This window comes from Austrofundulus limnaeus, unplaced genomic scaffold (genome assembly GCF_001266775.1).
Source record: "Austrofundulus limnaeus strain Quisiro unplaced genomic scaffold, Austrofundulus_limnaeus-1.0 Scaffold1, whole genome shotgun sequence".
NCBI lineage: Eukaryota > Metazoa > Chordata > Actinopteri > Cyprinodontiformes > Rivulidae > Austrofundulus > Austrofundulus limnaeus.
Window position 1 is genome coordinate 5,752,522 of NW_013952403.1, and position 15,920 is coordinate 5,768,441.

A 15,920-nucleotide genomic window follows, 5' to 3' on the forward strand; every position below is an offset into this window, starting at 1 on the left:
TTCTTTTTAGTTTACGCTGTCATTTTCATGAATGGACACTTCCTTGTATCTGAGGTAGGAAACACAGCCTTATATGGTGTTTTTGGGGCGGTAATTATTCTAATCTCCTCTCGCATGCACGAGCAGCTGGATACGAACAGGTGTAATTTATGCAGCTCATTTACACACTTTTCCTAAAGATAGAAGAGTTTGTTGAATCTGACGTGACATGTTCGTACGAACCCTTTGTACAAACAAAAGTAAGAGAAATTTAGGATAAGAACACGAACATGTTCTTGCATGAGGCCCAGTGTGTCTATAAACAGGAGCAAGTGTTTCTCACCCGTGTGCGGTCCTCAATGTTGTAGATGTTGAGCTGCATGGGGATGTTAAAGCTGTGAAGGAAGTTTCCTCCAAATACTAAAGTGTCCTCTGGAGTGTAGACAGCATGAATCCAACCTGCAACGTGGAAAACAAAACTATCTGAATAAAGGAGAACACGTGTGTGGATGGTTGATAGAAAAGGCAGAAAACATGTCTGAAACTGTTGTTTGTTTGTCAGAGTGTCAGACCTGATGGGATTATGAAGGTGTTTCCTTGGTTGAGCTCTATTCTCTGACAGTCGTAACACTTGTCCCCCAAGAAGATGTCTCCCTGCTTTCCAGACAGAACCCAGTTTTCATACATATCCAGGTTCTGAGGTGTGGGTGGAATGAGCCAAAAGACCTATGGGAAGCGCACTCATGTTAACTGAGTTTAATAATTACACTGAGTACAAGTCAGATCTTTTATTCAATCATTCTTTACATCAGAGAATTTGCTATGATTTAACTTTTTTAATTAATTCATTTATGTACATAATCAAGGACAAATACCTGAGAAGGTATCAGTACAGAAACATCAGAACAAACATCCTGAGAGAAAATTTTATATGTTCTGTTCTGAGCTGCAAATGATTCAGCTGCTTTGATATAACATCAAAACAGCAGTGTTTAAAAAGGACAAAAATAGATTCATCAGTTTTTTTTCCTCCTGATTTACTTTGTAGGTACATTTAGCACACTTGTATTACATGTTTACAGTCAAAGTAAAACCATAGTGCATCCTATTATTTGAGGGGGGGTTATGTTTCAGAATATCATAAATAAAAATAAATGTAATTTCTATGAAAACAAAAACCCAGACCAACATTTAAACAATAAAACTCGTGTCTTTCCTGGAACTTGATGGACTGACCTTTGCCCCTCGCAGAATGTGGTACCAGACTGAAGTTCCACCAAAATCGATGTGGAAGTCTGTGAAGCAGTCCTGCACACTCATGAGACAGTACCTGAGAGATACAGAGGAAGGATAGAAAATAACTTCTGGATAAATATTAGAATAATGAAATGGAAAAGAGCCTCATAATTTTTTATCTGATGCATCTTAAAATAATAATAATAAATGTCACATTGTGCTGAGGTACAAGTTTTTACTCACTTCTGTACTTTGGGATAATGCATGTCTATGATGGCATTAGTGGAGTCTCTCTGCCTCTCCTTGAGATGCCGGGGCCACATGTTGTCCACCCAATCTATGAGATCCACCTGGGCAATGCAGAGAAGAGGAACATGCAAACACTCATTCAAAATGTTCTGCATTAAAAATGAACCACTGGTAACCAAAACCTTCTCCAAAAATAGTCTAAACTTCTCAAATGGAAACAAATAATGCAACAACAGGGTCATTTTTTAATACAATGTAGATAAGAATTATTCCGAGGTATAAAACTGATTCATACCGACGCTGGTCGTTTGACCAGGTTTTCTAGTTTGGTGTGGCTGAACTCCAGACTGATAACGTTGTAAAGCTTTTCCCTCTCAGACGGGGGCGTCTCGTAATAACGTCGCCACTGAGCCATCGACATCTCAATGCCCTTCTGGGTGTTCACGTCCATAACATCTACAATCCGTCGACTACCTGTAAGACAATTAAAGATGCAACAATCAAAACTACAGTATAAAAGATGCAATTCACTTCACTAATCGATGCTCATTAGGTACAGCACCTATTATATCTAATTTGTTTTGAGGAACAAACTTTTTTCAGCATGGTGCAATAACTTAATGCAATAGTGCTTAATTTTACAATCATGAACATTCAAACAATAAGAACTATACTGCTTTCACATAAAATTAAAGAATTTAAATATAATGAAAAACGTATGATTAGTGTTTTTATTTCTACCAGTTCTCACAGATTTATTAGCTATTGCTGAAGTAAATTAAAGTGGACACTAAGAGCTGATGAAGCAGCCCCGTGTTGCATTTAGAGTACAAGAGGTTAAATATATTTACTTAAATATTTAAATCAGAAACTTACCAACAAACAGCTTAACATCGCTCACACTAAAATCAGGGTCTGGCATTCTGTAAAAGAGAGACCTTTTAGAACAAATGTACAGACTTTTTGTTGACATTCAGCTATAAGTCAGGGAAACTTACTGTATGCCAAGTCCATCAGCTTTCCTAAAAATGATTGGATCCCTGAGACCTTCCCTCTGTATGTATTCATATGTGAAATCTAACCAGGAATTACACAAAGAAAAACACTCATGAGACACAGACTTAAAGAACAAATATAACAAGTATATTCTGGCAATGACGTTTCATCATAATAGTTTTATTAATTATCATGGCATTACAAAAACATTCTGCAAGTTGTTAAATCTGACTTTTTTTATATCTTGCTTGGAGTTTGGTTCATTTACGTGTGGATTTCTCACCTTTACCATCCATGAGTTTGACCAGATCCGAGCCAAACCTCTCACACTGCAACTTCTCATCCAAGTCAAAAGTTCGTTTTCCTTCGATTTCATCATCTGAGATGCCATCGTCCTGGTAGCGACGACGYGTACCTGTGCGCTGAGGACAACAACAAAGAAATCCTTTAAACAGAAGCAATGTGATTTACAATGAGCAACTAAAACAAGACAGACAGGGATGACATGGACTCTTCTTGGTTAACTAATCTTTTGTGAATTGTCACAATATTAAAATTATTAAACTACTAATATTAAAACAGAAATACAGTGAGCAAAGTATGCTTGAAGTTGAATTTAAATAAAACTTAAACACGCTGATGATGTTCTTTTTAATAAGTCTAATTATGATTTACACTTTTGTATATCTTCACACATACATCAAGCACATTCACTTTAACGAATTTAATAGTAGTTTCAAAACTATAACCTACCAACAACACTCACATTTACATTACTTTAACAAATATTTGACATGAACATAAAAATCTGACTTTAGAAAAAGCAGTCCAACCAGAAGCAAGGCTGCGTGAATTAAACATGAATGTAAAAAGACCTCTGAAACAATGCTTGATGCACCCAAAATTGAGACAACTGAAAGCTAGTGAGAGATGTCTCATACTAAAACAGTTACAGGCGACTTCTTACTTTTAAACACATAAAATTAAAATTACAAAAAAAATCTATCTAACAGGATCAGCCAACCAGCCACCAAACCAGTTCATGTCAGAAACAAACAATAAAGCTTTACAAAAGCAGGGGTTAATCTTCTACACATTGCCCCCCTTATCCCTTGCCACATAAAGCATTGCTTGGCTAGACAGATGGATCAAGCACWACACCCCTTGTGCTCATATTTCCCCAACCCCCATCCCTCTAACACAACAACCAAAGCATCATCCAAACTAAAATATGTTATCACCATTCATTTGCATGAAAAACATCACTGCAATGAGGAAGGGGTAACTTAAATTACAAAAGGTGATGAAGTGGGAAAGGAAGTTTTTTAAATAAATAATAATAGGAACAAATTTACTTATTCATTACCAACTGAAAGCCATTACTGGGCTATAATCACATATAACTATTTGACTTGCACACTTCAAGCTTTTGGTATACGTGATGTTTTGAGTGTATTTATCGTTTTACAGATGAGGTTAAAGAGTCGTAGGAAGCTGAACAGTCATGTTAGACGGTGAACTTGACCTCATCCTGAACTCAAGAGGGTCTTTAAACAAGTTCATTACTGTCAAGAAGACAGCTCCTGCCAAACACGGGTCAACTCACTCAAACAGCACTCTTACTTGACTAAAGGGCTGTAAATTAACCAAAAACAGTAATACACAAAGAATAAGAAACATTAGCGGTATTATTGTAAACATAAAAGAGATAGCGGCTAAAGCTACTTACCAAACGTTTGCTGTACCGTGTGTGAGGATCCTCCATAATAACGCTGTAAAAATAAAATAAGGCGTGCATTAAATGTTAGGTCAATCTGATTAAAAAGGCCACGAAATGCCGAATAATTTCTTGCGGTTGTACAACCTTCAATAGCAGATATACTTAGCTCATTCTAATGAGAGCTATCCTGCTAACGTTAGCCAGCTAGCTAAGGTTAGCATAACACAAACGATTACAAACGTTAAGCGTTTGACATTTTTTCATTCCAACAAGTGCCGACACAAAATTAACTACGGTTTTGTACTGATAAATAAATACGAGCCTAAATGACTGCTTTCAGCCTGGCGGTATCTCCGCGTAGCTCGGCTATTAACCTTCCCCAAGTCACTGGCTACCGTCTCTGCTAGCTAGTTTACAGCTAGCCTCGGCTGCGGGGCAGTTGGAAGCTTTCGGATTTTTACCTTTTAACTCTTTCCAGACGATGTGATAAAAAATAACGAATCTTGACTAGAACGTCCGAAGTGTCTCAGTGAAGTTCGTCCCCATGTTACGTGTTGGGGAAAAAAAACGAGCATATATTGTTTTTTTATTTATTGTGCGATAAAGTTACACGACGCTACGGGCCGCCATTTCAGCTGGTCAAAAAACACACACACAAAAAAAAAAAAGGAAAAGAGGAAAAGAAAACGCTTTAGGATCCGCCCTCCTACTCATCCTATTGGTCCGAAAATTAGCATAGCGTCACTGTGATTGGTCACAGCAGGTGCTGTTTAAAAAAGGGTTAGAACTCAATTACCCTGTGTGAAGAATTGTTTTTACTTCACCGGCTGATGAAAGATTTCTTTTGTTAAAGTGCGGTGTTAATTATCATTACTATCACAGCAGCAAAAACTGATATAAAATAAGTACAAAAAGTAACAAATCAATACTCAGCATGGAGAATAAATCCCATAATTAGTTCTTAAACATTTTTGAGTCACAGCATTCAAAATAACACCTATATTGTTATCAAAGTAATTTGAATATTCTAGATTAAAATACATAGTATCAAAGGGGCTTTTGGGACAAAGAACTAGGGCCATGCTAAGACAATAAAAGCCTAAGTGTACTTTTGCTATTATCTTATTGTTACTTACATTAATTCAAAAGAGAGAATTAAAATAAGCAAAGTAAATTTTAGAAATGTAATAGAAAAAATGTTGTAATAAGTAAATTAAACTAATACATGGAGCCCATCAGTCGACCAAAAATAAAATGCACAAGATCATTTTGAGCAGTGGAAACTGGTCCATGCATTTTTCACTTTCAGGATCGACTCTTGTCTGGTCGGGGGTGAGCCTGGTTCTGCAGGTGGTCTTTTCAAAGGGGGTCGTACTACTATGCAACTCTTATGAAACTGGCATTTCATATTATGAACGGATTATAACTGGATTTGAACTAAATGAGGTTGGGACTGGTTTGTTATTTTTGTTTGTTTTTATCTTTCACAGAACAAAAACAATTGCCTTTTTTAATTGTCTCAATACACCATAGACGCAATAAGACATATCTTTGTGCTTCGCTCCTGATTTTCTGGCCAACTCGGGTGAACAAAACGAACGCACTCCACCTGACGTCACGCCGATGGGCCGGGCTTCCAAACAACCGCAGAATGAGGATGGAAACGCAAAGCTCCTCTCCATCAGCTGCAGCTTTTAAACCTCTCGTGACGACTGTTCCGATCGCGGAAACAAATCTAGGATGTTTTCATTCATGGTCAATTATTAAACACTTGCATAATGAGTGAGGCATGCACGAGACTTGCACAATTTGTTTTTATTTATTATATTACATAACAGGCTTTACTGAGTTGACAAACACTGACTCACGCAGAAAGATCATGCACAACAAAACCACGCACTTTAAGTTATGACGACACACACAAGTTCGAAAATAATGCATAATGAAATATTTGTTTGACCCAGTAATTTAATGACTCGAGACGAGTCATTCAGAGCATTTTTTTTAAGTTTGTCCTTCAATCCGCCACCAGGAGGCGCCAGATCACAGCTGAACAGAGAGATTAAAAGTCACATGTTGAGCCATCTGTTTTAAAACAGCCAAACTGAGAGAAATCTACATTTAAAACACTTTATACAGCGAGGGGGGGGGGGAAATAAAAAGAGTTTGCATGGACAAAAATGATACTTTATTATATAAAATTATAGTGATGGGCAGGACAAAAACAGGGCAACACCACAGGAAATGGTTCTCCTTGAAGATTTCTGCATCACTAGGAAGAACAAAAAGACAAGAAAATATGAGTTTGAATGTTAAAGCGTGCAAATGCAAAAAAAAAAGTGCTCACAGATCCAAACGGATGTTTCACCTGTTTGAACACTTTATGAGAAGAAGCTGTAGAGATAGGAGAACCCGACGATCCCAATGATGGCACAACACAACGTAATCATCATCTTTTTCTGGAGATTCAGTAAAAAAAAATACAAACCAGTCAAATTAGAGGAAGTGAAAATCAAAATACAAATCTCAATGTTAAAGCATTTATGGATACTGGTTTTGAGGAAATAACAGCAAGGGAGAGCACAGGATCAGAGGACAGGGTGTTTGTATGTGTAATAGGAAATAAAAGATGACAACTCACCTCATGTTTTGCACTTGAACAGCCTTTAAAATGTTAAAACGYTGCACTTTGCAACACGGCAGTAAAACAAAAATGTTGATTCAACCACCAGAAGCTAAACCATAAAAACACTTAAAACACACAGATCATCTGACAGTGCTAAATATTAGTTACAGATTTACTTCCAGGGTCACAAACAGAAAAGTTAAGACATAAAAAAAGAATAAACTTTAATTCATTTGAAAAAAATTAACATTTAACAAAAATAACGTGCAACAGTTTCAGTTTTTACCCCTCCTATTCCTTTTGTGAAGCACAAAAACCATGCAGGAGGCCTCTTTGTTTCAAGTATCTCCTTCACAATTTTAACAGTTTCTCTACTTTTATTCACATCGTCTGCTTTAATTAAAAGATTAGAAGTTGTTCAGTCAGCCTAATAAACTGATTAAATTAACATTACTCATCGTTAAGAGTTAAATCACTCCGTGAAGGGTGGTTCTAATATTTCACCTGCTACAGATATGAAATTTATAGTAGAAATATTAAACTTGCCTGTGACCTGACAGAAAAACTTGTTAAAAGACCGTTTGAGCCACTAGTGTTACTTGAAGCCGTTTGGCAAACCCATAAGGAGGCACTGTTACAGTCGTGTCTAAGCGTGAAAGATTTAAAGGCATTTGAAGTGAAATTATGCCCGTTCTTAGAAATGGATCACTGGAGAACTTTTAAAAACACAACTTATCGACAAAACAAGTATTAATTCTATTATTTACACAAAAATACAAAAAGTCTGACCCTAATTCCAGCTTTGCCGAATAGAAAAAGTGCTTAAAAACCCAACAGGACCCGACAGCAGAAAACATTCAGTAGCTTTAAGTCAGGTAAAATGTGTCAAGGCTCATGAAGGCGTAATGATCTGGGAGGTTGCTACGGTTGGAAAAAAAATGCGAACGACAAACAGGAGGTGAAACTTTGGCATCGAATGTTGGAGACAATGAAATGTTGAGTGACGCTGGAGTGATGTAACGATMAGTTTTTTTTTTGTTTCCCCTTTTTGTCTGTGCTGTTGTAGGTCAACTCCTAATTCCTCATTTGCAGCAGAGCAAACGTCCAAAAAACGAGAGTTGGAGAGGCTGTCGTTCCTCTTTTTATAGGTCCGACGTAACGCCACACCTTTAGGTTTTTAAATCAGCACGTTGTTGAGTTCTTTCTTTAGTGAAGAAATGGATGATGAAAACAGATGAAACTGTCCTGCTATATTGTCTGGGTGAGGATGATGATGATGATGATGATGATGACTATAACCACAGCGCAGCATAGTCCGATGAAGATCTTCTACGGGGGGGGGGGGGGGGTGGATACAGAGACAACAGGTTTGGTGTTAATGACTGAAAGCAGGAGCCTTTAAATTACCCCACAGCAGCTTAAACAGCACGCAGCTAACTCACAGCTAACACCACTTTGTTTGACCACAGATAAGTGATGCACACACACACACACACACACACACACACACCCAAGTACTTCACAAACAAACCTCAAGTAAGCTCTCCGGATAGAATTTAAAAAAAAACATGCACCAGGAGATTTATTTTTTGCAGAGCAGGCCTCAAACTAYCAGTTCACTCACCTTTGAGTTCACTCAGCTCAGTTCTTCAGTCCTACTGACAACCCAATTATCAGAGCCAGTATTGCCAGCAGGACCACCACAACCACTATTATTATCACCATTTTCTGTAGGGAAGTACATACAGTGTGGTCAGGTCCAGATCACAGTGGAACACAACAAACAGGACAGCGTCAGTTTGAGGATTTGTCACTGAATGACACAACATGACTGGAAGTTACACAAACAGGATTTTGCAGGTTTACTTTAAAAAAAAAAGGAGACTAATCCAGATTACTCATGAACAAAGAAAAGACCAGAGCTTTAGTCAGGTTAAAAGACAACAGAGACAGAAGAGACAGACAAGCTGTGTGTGTGTGCGTGGTCTTGATTAAGTTCCACCTCGGCTCAGTCAATCCACAGTCACAGTCTGCGCACGTCAAAATCGCTTGTGTGCAAAACTCAGCGTCACCCGCCTGGAACCACCACTGGGGTGGATCTAAAAGCGCTCGTTGGAACTGGAAAAGGAGACACGTTTGGCTGAAGCAGCATCGATGAGAACCTGTCAAAGATACGCTCGTGGAGGAGGGGCTTGGGGCACAGGGGTCCACAGGACACAGGGTGGAGGCTCGGTCAGAAAGCAGGGAGGAGGGTTGGGGATTGTCACAGGTCCTGATTGTGGAGATGGGTTTTGTGATTAAAGCGGGTTTCCCAAAAGCAAAACTTGTGTTCAAGATAAAACTGTTCTGAAAGAGTTCTAAAACCAAATAATGCATTTAAAAACCAGGGATTTCTGCTGGTGGGGATGCTTGCTTGCAGAATCCACAGCACAGCAGATCTGAGACCTAAAAGGTTCAGGAATAACTTCAGTTTATTGTAATAATTCGAGAGGGCAGACCGGACACAGCTGGTAGACTGTTGACAATATGGTTAAAATCTTCGGCGCTGCTTCACTTCAGCCGTGATTTGTTTGTTTGTTCTTGGTGAGCCAAACCGCTTCAGTTTGCTTTTGAGAAACCGAGTCGTGGTTTAGTTTTGGACCACCGTCACTCACGCGACGAGCTTCTTGCTGAAACTTTGCGGCTTTCTTTGTGTCGGCAACGGCGCGCTCCACGAAGCCCACCGACTGGTCCATGTTGCTCTCAATCCTGTCAATCATCCCGCCCTGATGGGGAATGGCAGCGGCGGCGAAAAGGCAGCAGAAGAAACAAGTGAAAAAGAAACAGAGAGGTAGAAACGGAAACACGAGTGCAGCAGATCTGTGTGGTATGAAGGTGAAAGAACGGCACCGTTCCTCTGAAACAAACCGTAGAACACAGGAAGAGGTCACGAGCAGATTTATATGATAAATACTTAAATAACATTACCTTCCGTGCTTTGGTCTGGTACCTAACTGCTTTTTTGGTTTGTTCCTTTGCCTCAATTATATGATCGACTGACTGGGACACATTCTTCTCTATGTTGTCCACTATATCCCCCTGAAAACACACAAAACATTCAGTTAGACATATTAAAAGACAAACCATGACTGACTAATTTAATAAGATGCATTTTTAGTGTAAAATAAAGACTCGGATAAGTTTTAAAAAATAGTTGAGAAAGAAATAAGCCAGAAAAATAAAGAGTGAAGGATAAAATGCTTACCTGAAACAACCCTTCCCCTCAGAAAGCACGAAGCAGCAGGAAAACAGGTCATAGCCTAGTTTTATTAAATGTCCAAACATATTGTGTCTGCTATGATTTATGTCAAGAACAAGGTTTGATGTGAATCTTACTAAATGAATTCATGTTCCAGTAATGATGAGGAGTGAGATGGAAGGTGGCAGGAGCAGAAGAGAGGTGGAAGAAAAGTATGGAGCTGAAAAAAAAAAGGGCAGAAAACAYGSAGAATGACGGTCATACCACAGAACGAGAAGGAAAGCAGAAAATCAGGAGAAAGAGTCTGATTTAGTCGTGATTAATCACTAGAAAAGATTAAAAGATGAGCTGAAAGAATGGATGGATGGATGGATGGATGGATGGATGGATGGATGGATGGATGAATGGATGGACGGATGGATGGATGGATGGATGGATGAATGGATGGATGGATGGATGGATGGATGAATGGATGGATGGATGGGCAGATGAGTGCAGGGGGCTTTACCTGGCTCTCCACCAGCATGGCGATGTCTACAAACATATCATGGAGCTCCTTGATGCTGCTCTCCAGACGGACGATGTCTTTATGTCGGGCTTCGATCTCACTCAGGGCTTGTTTCGAGATGCCAGAATCCACAATCTGCAAACAGGACCGGTTTTATTTAAAAACTCAGGTGAAAACAAACCTAATGTCACACACCACCATCAAATCAAGATGAAGTCCCAAAAAGCTTTGTGGAGAAACAGGCAGCTAAAGTGCATGGGGGTTCATCCATTTCTTCCATTCCATTTTCTGTACACGCTTCTTCCTTTTCAGGGTTGCGTGGGTCACTGGTGCCCATATCCAGCAGTCACAGTGCGAGGGGCGGGGTACACCCTGGACAGGTCGCAAGTCCATCACAGATGGGGGTTCAAATGTTTGGAATTAGTGCATTTTGTCATAATAGAAGTAAGAATTACCTTATCAATGTGTYGTTTAAATAAAAGATCTGAAATATAAATTWAATCTTATGGAAGCCATTTTTTTGAGCAGTAGCTACGAAAAACATAATTTTAAGCAGAAAAGACTTTTTGTTTATTTCCAACTGGTTAATCTTAATATCCAAATAATGTTTGAGGTTTCCTCTTGAAAATGACATCATAAACCCCTCATTAGAATAACCTAAAAATAGGATTCAGATCAAATATCGATGGGTTATCCTGATTAGGAAGGCAAATCAAAGCATATATCAGGATGATCCAGGTATCAATGTGTAGCTTATGTGTGTCAGAATATTTTGATTCATTAACTAAACAAGTACACACTGTAATCCAACAGCTGCTGTTTCTCATTTGCGACAATTTGCACTTCATTCCCCTAMATTTATTATTTTTATCTGTCCTAAAAATCTGATCTTCTTGATTTTTAGTAAAATGTGGACAGATGGTGAAACTCTCTGAAAAAGCTTTTAATTCACAACTTGTCCTGTATAAAACTGTTCTTATTTTAATTATTTCCAAAAGACTGTCATGAMTGTAACTGTGTGTGCACGTCTGCAGAAGTGGCTCCTGAGAATAAATGTCAAACGGACGGACATTCGTTTTCTGGATCGGTATTTGCTACATAAAAATTTTACAACCCGAGTTACATTTACTCTGGTAAGAATAAATAATATATGTTGCCTTTTTGTGCACAATCGAGCAGCACATCATTTTCAGGATTTAACCCTAAAGTCCATATTTTAAGAAAAAGAGAATCAGAGATTAAAGTTTCGGTATGAACAGCAGCGAGCAGTGTGTGTTCCTTTAAGAAACGCTCTTTTTTTATCAGAACATGTTTTTTTTTCCAGAGTTAGTAACTAAACTGTCCAACAAACACATTTTGTCCCAAGATTTGATGTTGCTTCCAAATATKCATCAACTTTAATGAATTACAAAATACATTTAAAATGAACTTAATTTATTTACCTAAATGTTGAGAACAGACTGTGGTTGTTCACCCTCTTATTATCAATAAAAGCATTTGCTTTRTTTCACTGAGTTAATTTTTTTAACATCTCARATCTARTTTYRAGGACTTCAGAATTTTGTCAAACTGAGGGAGTGTAAACCGAAAACATTCAACCTGTGAGGGGAGTGAGTTCTGATCATGTGTCTGTCTGATCCGTTAAAACCAACGTATGATTTATCAGAGCAAACTGAGCGGCGAACAGGTCCTGCACAGAAAACTGTTCCTTTAAAATGGATCAAACAGCTAAAAGTTAGCATCTAAGCTTGTTTACGTTTCTAAAGTTGAAYTGTGTCCTTGTGCGAGACGGTTTGTGCTGAAAACAAGAACTTTTTATCAATGTGAGCAAAGATACACTTGAATTCAAGCAGCAGAGTTTGAGTTCATTTTATCAGCTGCAGCAGTCAAACATCTAACATTCATTTCTCAGAAACAGAGTCGTTCTTAATACGGTTTCTGTTCCTTTTTTTCAGTAAAGTTGAGACCCAGCTACGCCTCTTTTACAAAAACTCAACCAGTTAAGTGTCTAACCACAAAGCTACTAATGAGCTAAAACAAAACATTTGACTTTATTTAACCTTTTACAGTCCAGTCACATAATGAGAAGCAGGTAACTTACCCCTGCAGTGAAAACAGCRGCGTTCCCGCTCTCCAACATCTCCTCCAGTTCTTCGTCTGTCGTTGCTTTTCCAGCTGGAAGGTGCAGGTTTGGAAACGTCACTAACTCGGATCACTGCAGGATCGGCGTCTTTCTGAATGCAACTTACTGATCTCYAACTGTCTCTGAATCCGTCCTTTACTTCTCTCCCTGAAGTCCACCTGAGCTTCGTTGTATTTCGTCATTACCTCCACAAACTTCCTGGACAGCACTGCATGCTGGGCGACAGGATGAMAAACCGTCAAGTTCAAGATAAATTTAAAAATATAAAAGCAAAAYTTTTACTTTACTTCTATATTCTGAGGTTTGACCCATACAAGTCAAATCAACTGAATTTATATAAAATCCTCACAGATAAGGAGGTAATTTATTTGGAAAAGGAGTTTTTATATAAAACATCTTTACCTAAAAGTCACCCAGACGCCATGACGGACATATTTTACCTGTGATTTCCGTATCCTCAGGTCAGCAGACACCCTCTCTTGCAGTTCTGACTCCAGATTTCTCTCAATGGCTGGAAAACAGAATTAAATATCAACTCGTTCCACATCATTTCAACMTACATCTAATAAAATGATTTCTTCTGTCTGTGGGAGTCAGACTTACTCTTCAGTTTGTTCCTTGCATTGTTGGCCATCTTCTTTATGTCGTTAGTGATGGCTTCCAAGTCATCTTGTGTTTCTGGAATTAAAAAGCACAAAGTTATGGATGAAAACATTTCCTAATTACAGCTGTCTCCTTTAATCTCAGAGTTCAAGAGTAAAATCAACATATATTGGGAAGTGAGGAAGTTTCCCCGTTTGGTCAAACCCTTGCAAAATCTGTTCACTCCCAGAGTACGAGTTAATGACTCTCAGCTACTACCACAYCGAATTTTAGCTCAATATCTGTAAAACTGACTGAGTTTCAGTCATGTGTTACTTAACGCCAGTTGTCTATGGTGGCCATCTTGAATTGGGTCAGCTCTAATAATCTTTGTAGACGTTAAGCCGATAATTACATTTTGAAATTTTCATGAGATATTTCATTAACACCACGAAAAAAATTTGCAAAAGTTTTGCAAAAAGCAACAAAGATTACTTCAAAAGAACAATCGATATTTATGCAATTACAGGGAAAATTCTGCAAATAAATATGTTTATTATGATATTTTATGACAGGTGTATTCATTTGGAGTTTCTGTCTTCAGGATGTAAACCAGTTCAATAAAAATAAAAAAACTAATGAAAACATTGGGAAGAAAAACTAATTTTAAGTTGCTGCTTCTGACTGATCAACATTATTATAATAAAGCAGTTTAAACAACCACAGGTCTAAAGTTTTGTTCTGTTACAGTCAATAAAACACAACAGACGTCACAATAAAATCCTAAACAGAAAATTAAAACTATATAGTCAAAACAAGAACATATAAAACCATTCAAACGTCATATGAATTTGCTTACTCTGATCTGACGTGGGAGCAGACAGGATGACCGAGTAAAGCTTCTTGACTTCGGCCACGTTCTCGTCAATTTTATCAATACTGTTTCTGATGTCCTCGATCTGAAAGAAGGAAAAGATAAAATAAACAAAAACTCGACAACATTTATTTAAATGGATCGTTGTATAGAAGGAGAGACATGTTTCCACATGATAATAATCTGACCTGAGAGAAGAACTCGTCCATGAAGGCTGCATTGTCCACAGCGATCTCCACCTCATCGTCATCTTGATCACATGTCTAAGAATTAATGCAAAAAGCAAATTAATAGTAGCACATCAGGATCAAAGGTTTGCTGAATTTTTTTTTAGGATACGAAGAACAGTTTCTATTTTTAGGTGTTAACGCTGCTTTAAATTTCCAGAGAAAGAAATAAACCACCTTTGTATTTGTTTTATTTAATGTCTAAGTGGTTTGCTTTTTTGTAATTAAAGTCAGACGTGCATCAAGTTACAGTAAAACCATGGGCTATTATATGAATCATTTTAAATCAAGCCATATACTGTGAGCAACCAACCCAACACCAGCTGCAGACCACTTTCACTCAAAGAAAATTATAAACCGTCATATCAATCTTATAATAATGTGAAATACTTTAATTTACTTTTGATTTTAATAACCGGCATTGATAAAGAGAAAAGCTATGTCCTCTACAGTTTTACATGAAGTCATGTGAACCAAATACAGCTCATATTAACGTGACAGACACAGATCCCCCAGCTGATCCGGTTTGGATCTTTAAGAGGTGCTACATGAATATTTATACATTAAGTCAACTAACAATAAAAATCATCCACCAGTGAATACATGTAAGATTAATGTACATCATGCACTGTGTCTGAATACAGTCTAGCCAATTTAAGACATAAGAAATGTAGCTTTAATGGTTTTGTTAATGGGTAAAACAATGTTTTTCACAGCAGAATTCAGACCCATCAGCAAAGGTTCCAGAAACAAAACTTATTTTTGTTTTGGAGTGGACATGACTAACATATTTCATCATGATATAATGCCCTGCTCCTTCATTGTGTAAAAAAATGTGTCATGAAGTAGCTGAAAATGTAGTTTCTTTTTATAAACTGTTTTAGTCGCAGCTGTTGTTGAAGCGATAGTTCAGATCTTTGGAAGCTGGGTTCAGTGGGAAGAAACAACAAAGAACAAACAAACAAACGTCTCGTCTTTACCTCTCTCTCTGAACAGCCTCAGGTTGGAAAAATAAAAGATAAAAACCAATTCTGAYCGGACTGATGAGCTAATGGCTTATCCAAGCAAGCTGCTCTAAAACTCCACATTAAAAAAAACAGCCCAAACAAACACTTTTATAAATCTTTGTCAATATATTTTTACACAATATTTTTTCCACAACTTGGCAAGCACATTAGTGGTGACAGTAGCTACTTCTGGTGCAGAATGAGGAAATTACAGCAGGAACATGACGATCAAAGTGTGCAATGCAAAACTGGCAGCAGGGTAACAGCTTACATGCCCAGCTGTCAAAGTTTTGACTGCAGATGTTTTGACGGCACTTTGATCTTAGCCACACCTGAACTAGTTCACCAGAATCTGGTGAAAATTAAATATAAGTTTTTCAAAGAGCCATCTACAAAAAAGATGATACTAAATGTTCACAACCCTTCCCCAAAAACTCATTTCAAAAAGGTCTGAACTATCCTTTAAAGAAGTGGTTCCCAAACTTTTTGTCTTCTGACCCACAAAATATCCATAGCAAAAACTTGTGACCCCAAA

The 15,920-nt window shown here is 37.9% G+C and overlaps 2 protein-coding genes across 9 annotated transcripts in view; both read right to left on the reverse strand.

The window, feature by feature from the left end:
* kdm2ab (lysine (K)-specific demethylase 2Ab) overlaps window positions 1-4,913 on the reverse strand; it is a 14,069-nt gene extending 9,156 nt beyond the window's left edge. Inside the window, exons 1-10 of the mRNA XM_014006592.1 lie at window positions 4,642-4,913; window positions 4,190-4,232; window positions 2,744-2,882; window positions 2,463-2,541; window positions 2,341-2,387; window positions 1,760-1,938; window positions 1,459-1,565; window positions 1,216-1,309; window positions 552-705; window positions 323-438 (exon numbers count right to left, since the gene is read on the reverse strand). Of these exons, the coding sequence (XP_013862046.1) occupies window positions 323-438; window positions 552-705; window positions 1,216-1,309; window positions 1,459-1,565; window positions 1,760-1,938; window positions 2,341-2,387; window positions 2,463-2,541; window positions 2,744-2,882; window positions 4,190-4,225 (951 nt within the window). The 5' untranslated portion in view covers window positions 4,226-4,232; window positions 4,642-4,913. The remainder of the gene's footprint in view (window positions 1-322; window positions 439-551; window positions 706-1,215; window positions 1,310-1,458; window positions 1,566-1,759; window positions 1,939-2,340; window positions 2,388-2,462; window positions 2,542-2,743; window positions 2,883-4,189; window positions 4,233-4,641) is intronic.
* A 1,067-nt stretch (window positions 4,914-5,980) lies between these two features.
* Window positions 5,981-15,920, reverse strand: part of stx3b (syntaxin 3b) — a 21,781-nt gene continuing 11,841 nt past the window's right edge. The window contains exons 2-11 of one of the 8 annotated variants that reach the window (XM_014006707.1): window positions 14,340-14,414; window positions 14,137-14,236; window positions 13,299-13,373; window positions 13,136-13,206; window positions 12,802-12,910; window positions 12,654-12,727; window positions 10,553-10,687; window positions 9,461-9,571; window positions 6,549-6,639; window positions 5,981-6,452 (exon numbers count right to left, since the gene is read on the reverse strand). In XM_014006707.1, coding sequence (XP_013862161.1) covers window positions 6,562-6,639; window positions 9,461-9,571; window positions 10,553-10,687; window positions 12,654-12,727; window positions 12,802-12,910; window positions 13,136-13,206; window positions 13,299-13,373; window positions 14,137-14,236; window positions 14,340-14,414 — 828 coding nt within the window. In that variant the 3' untranslated portion in view covers window positions 5,981-6,452; window positions 6,549-6,561. The other 7 variants (XM_014006699.1, XM_014006690.1, XM_014006733.1 and 4 more) reach the window with 7 other exon arrangements.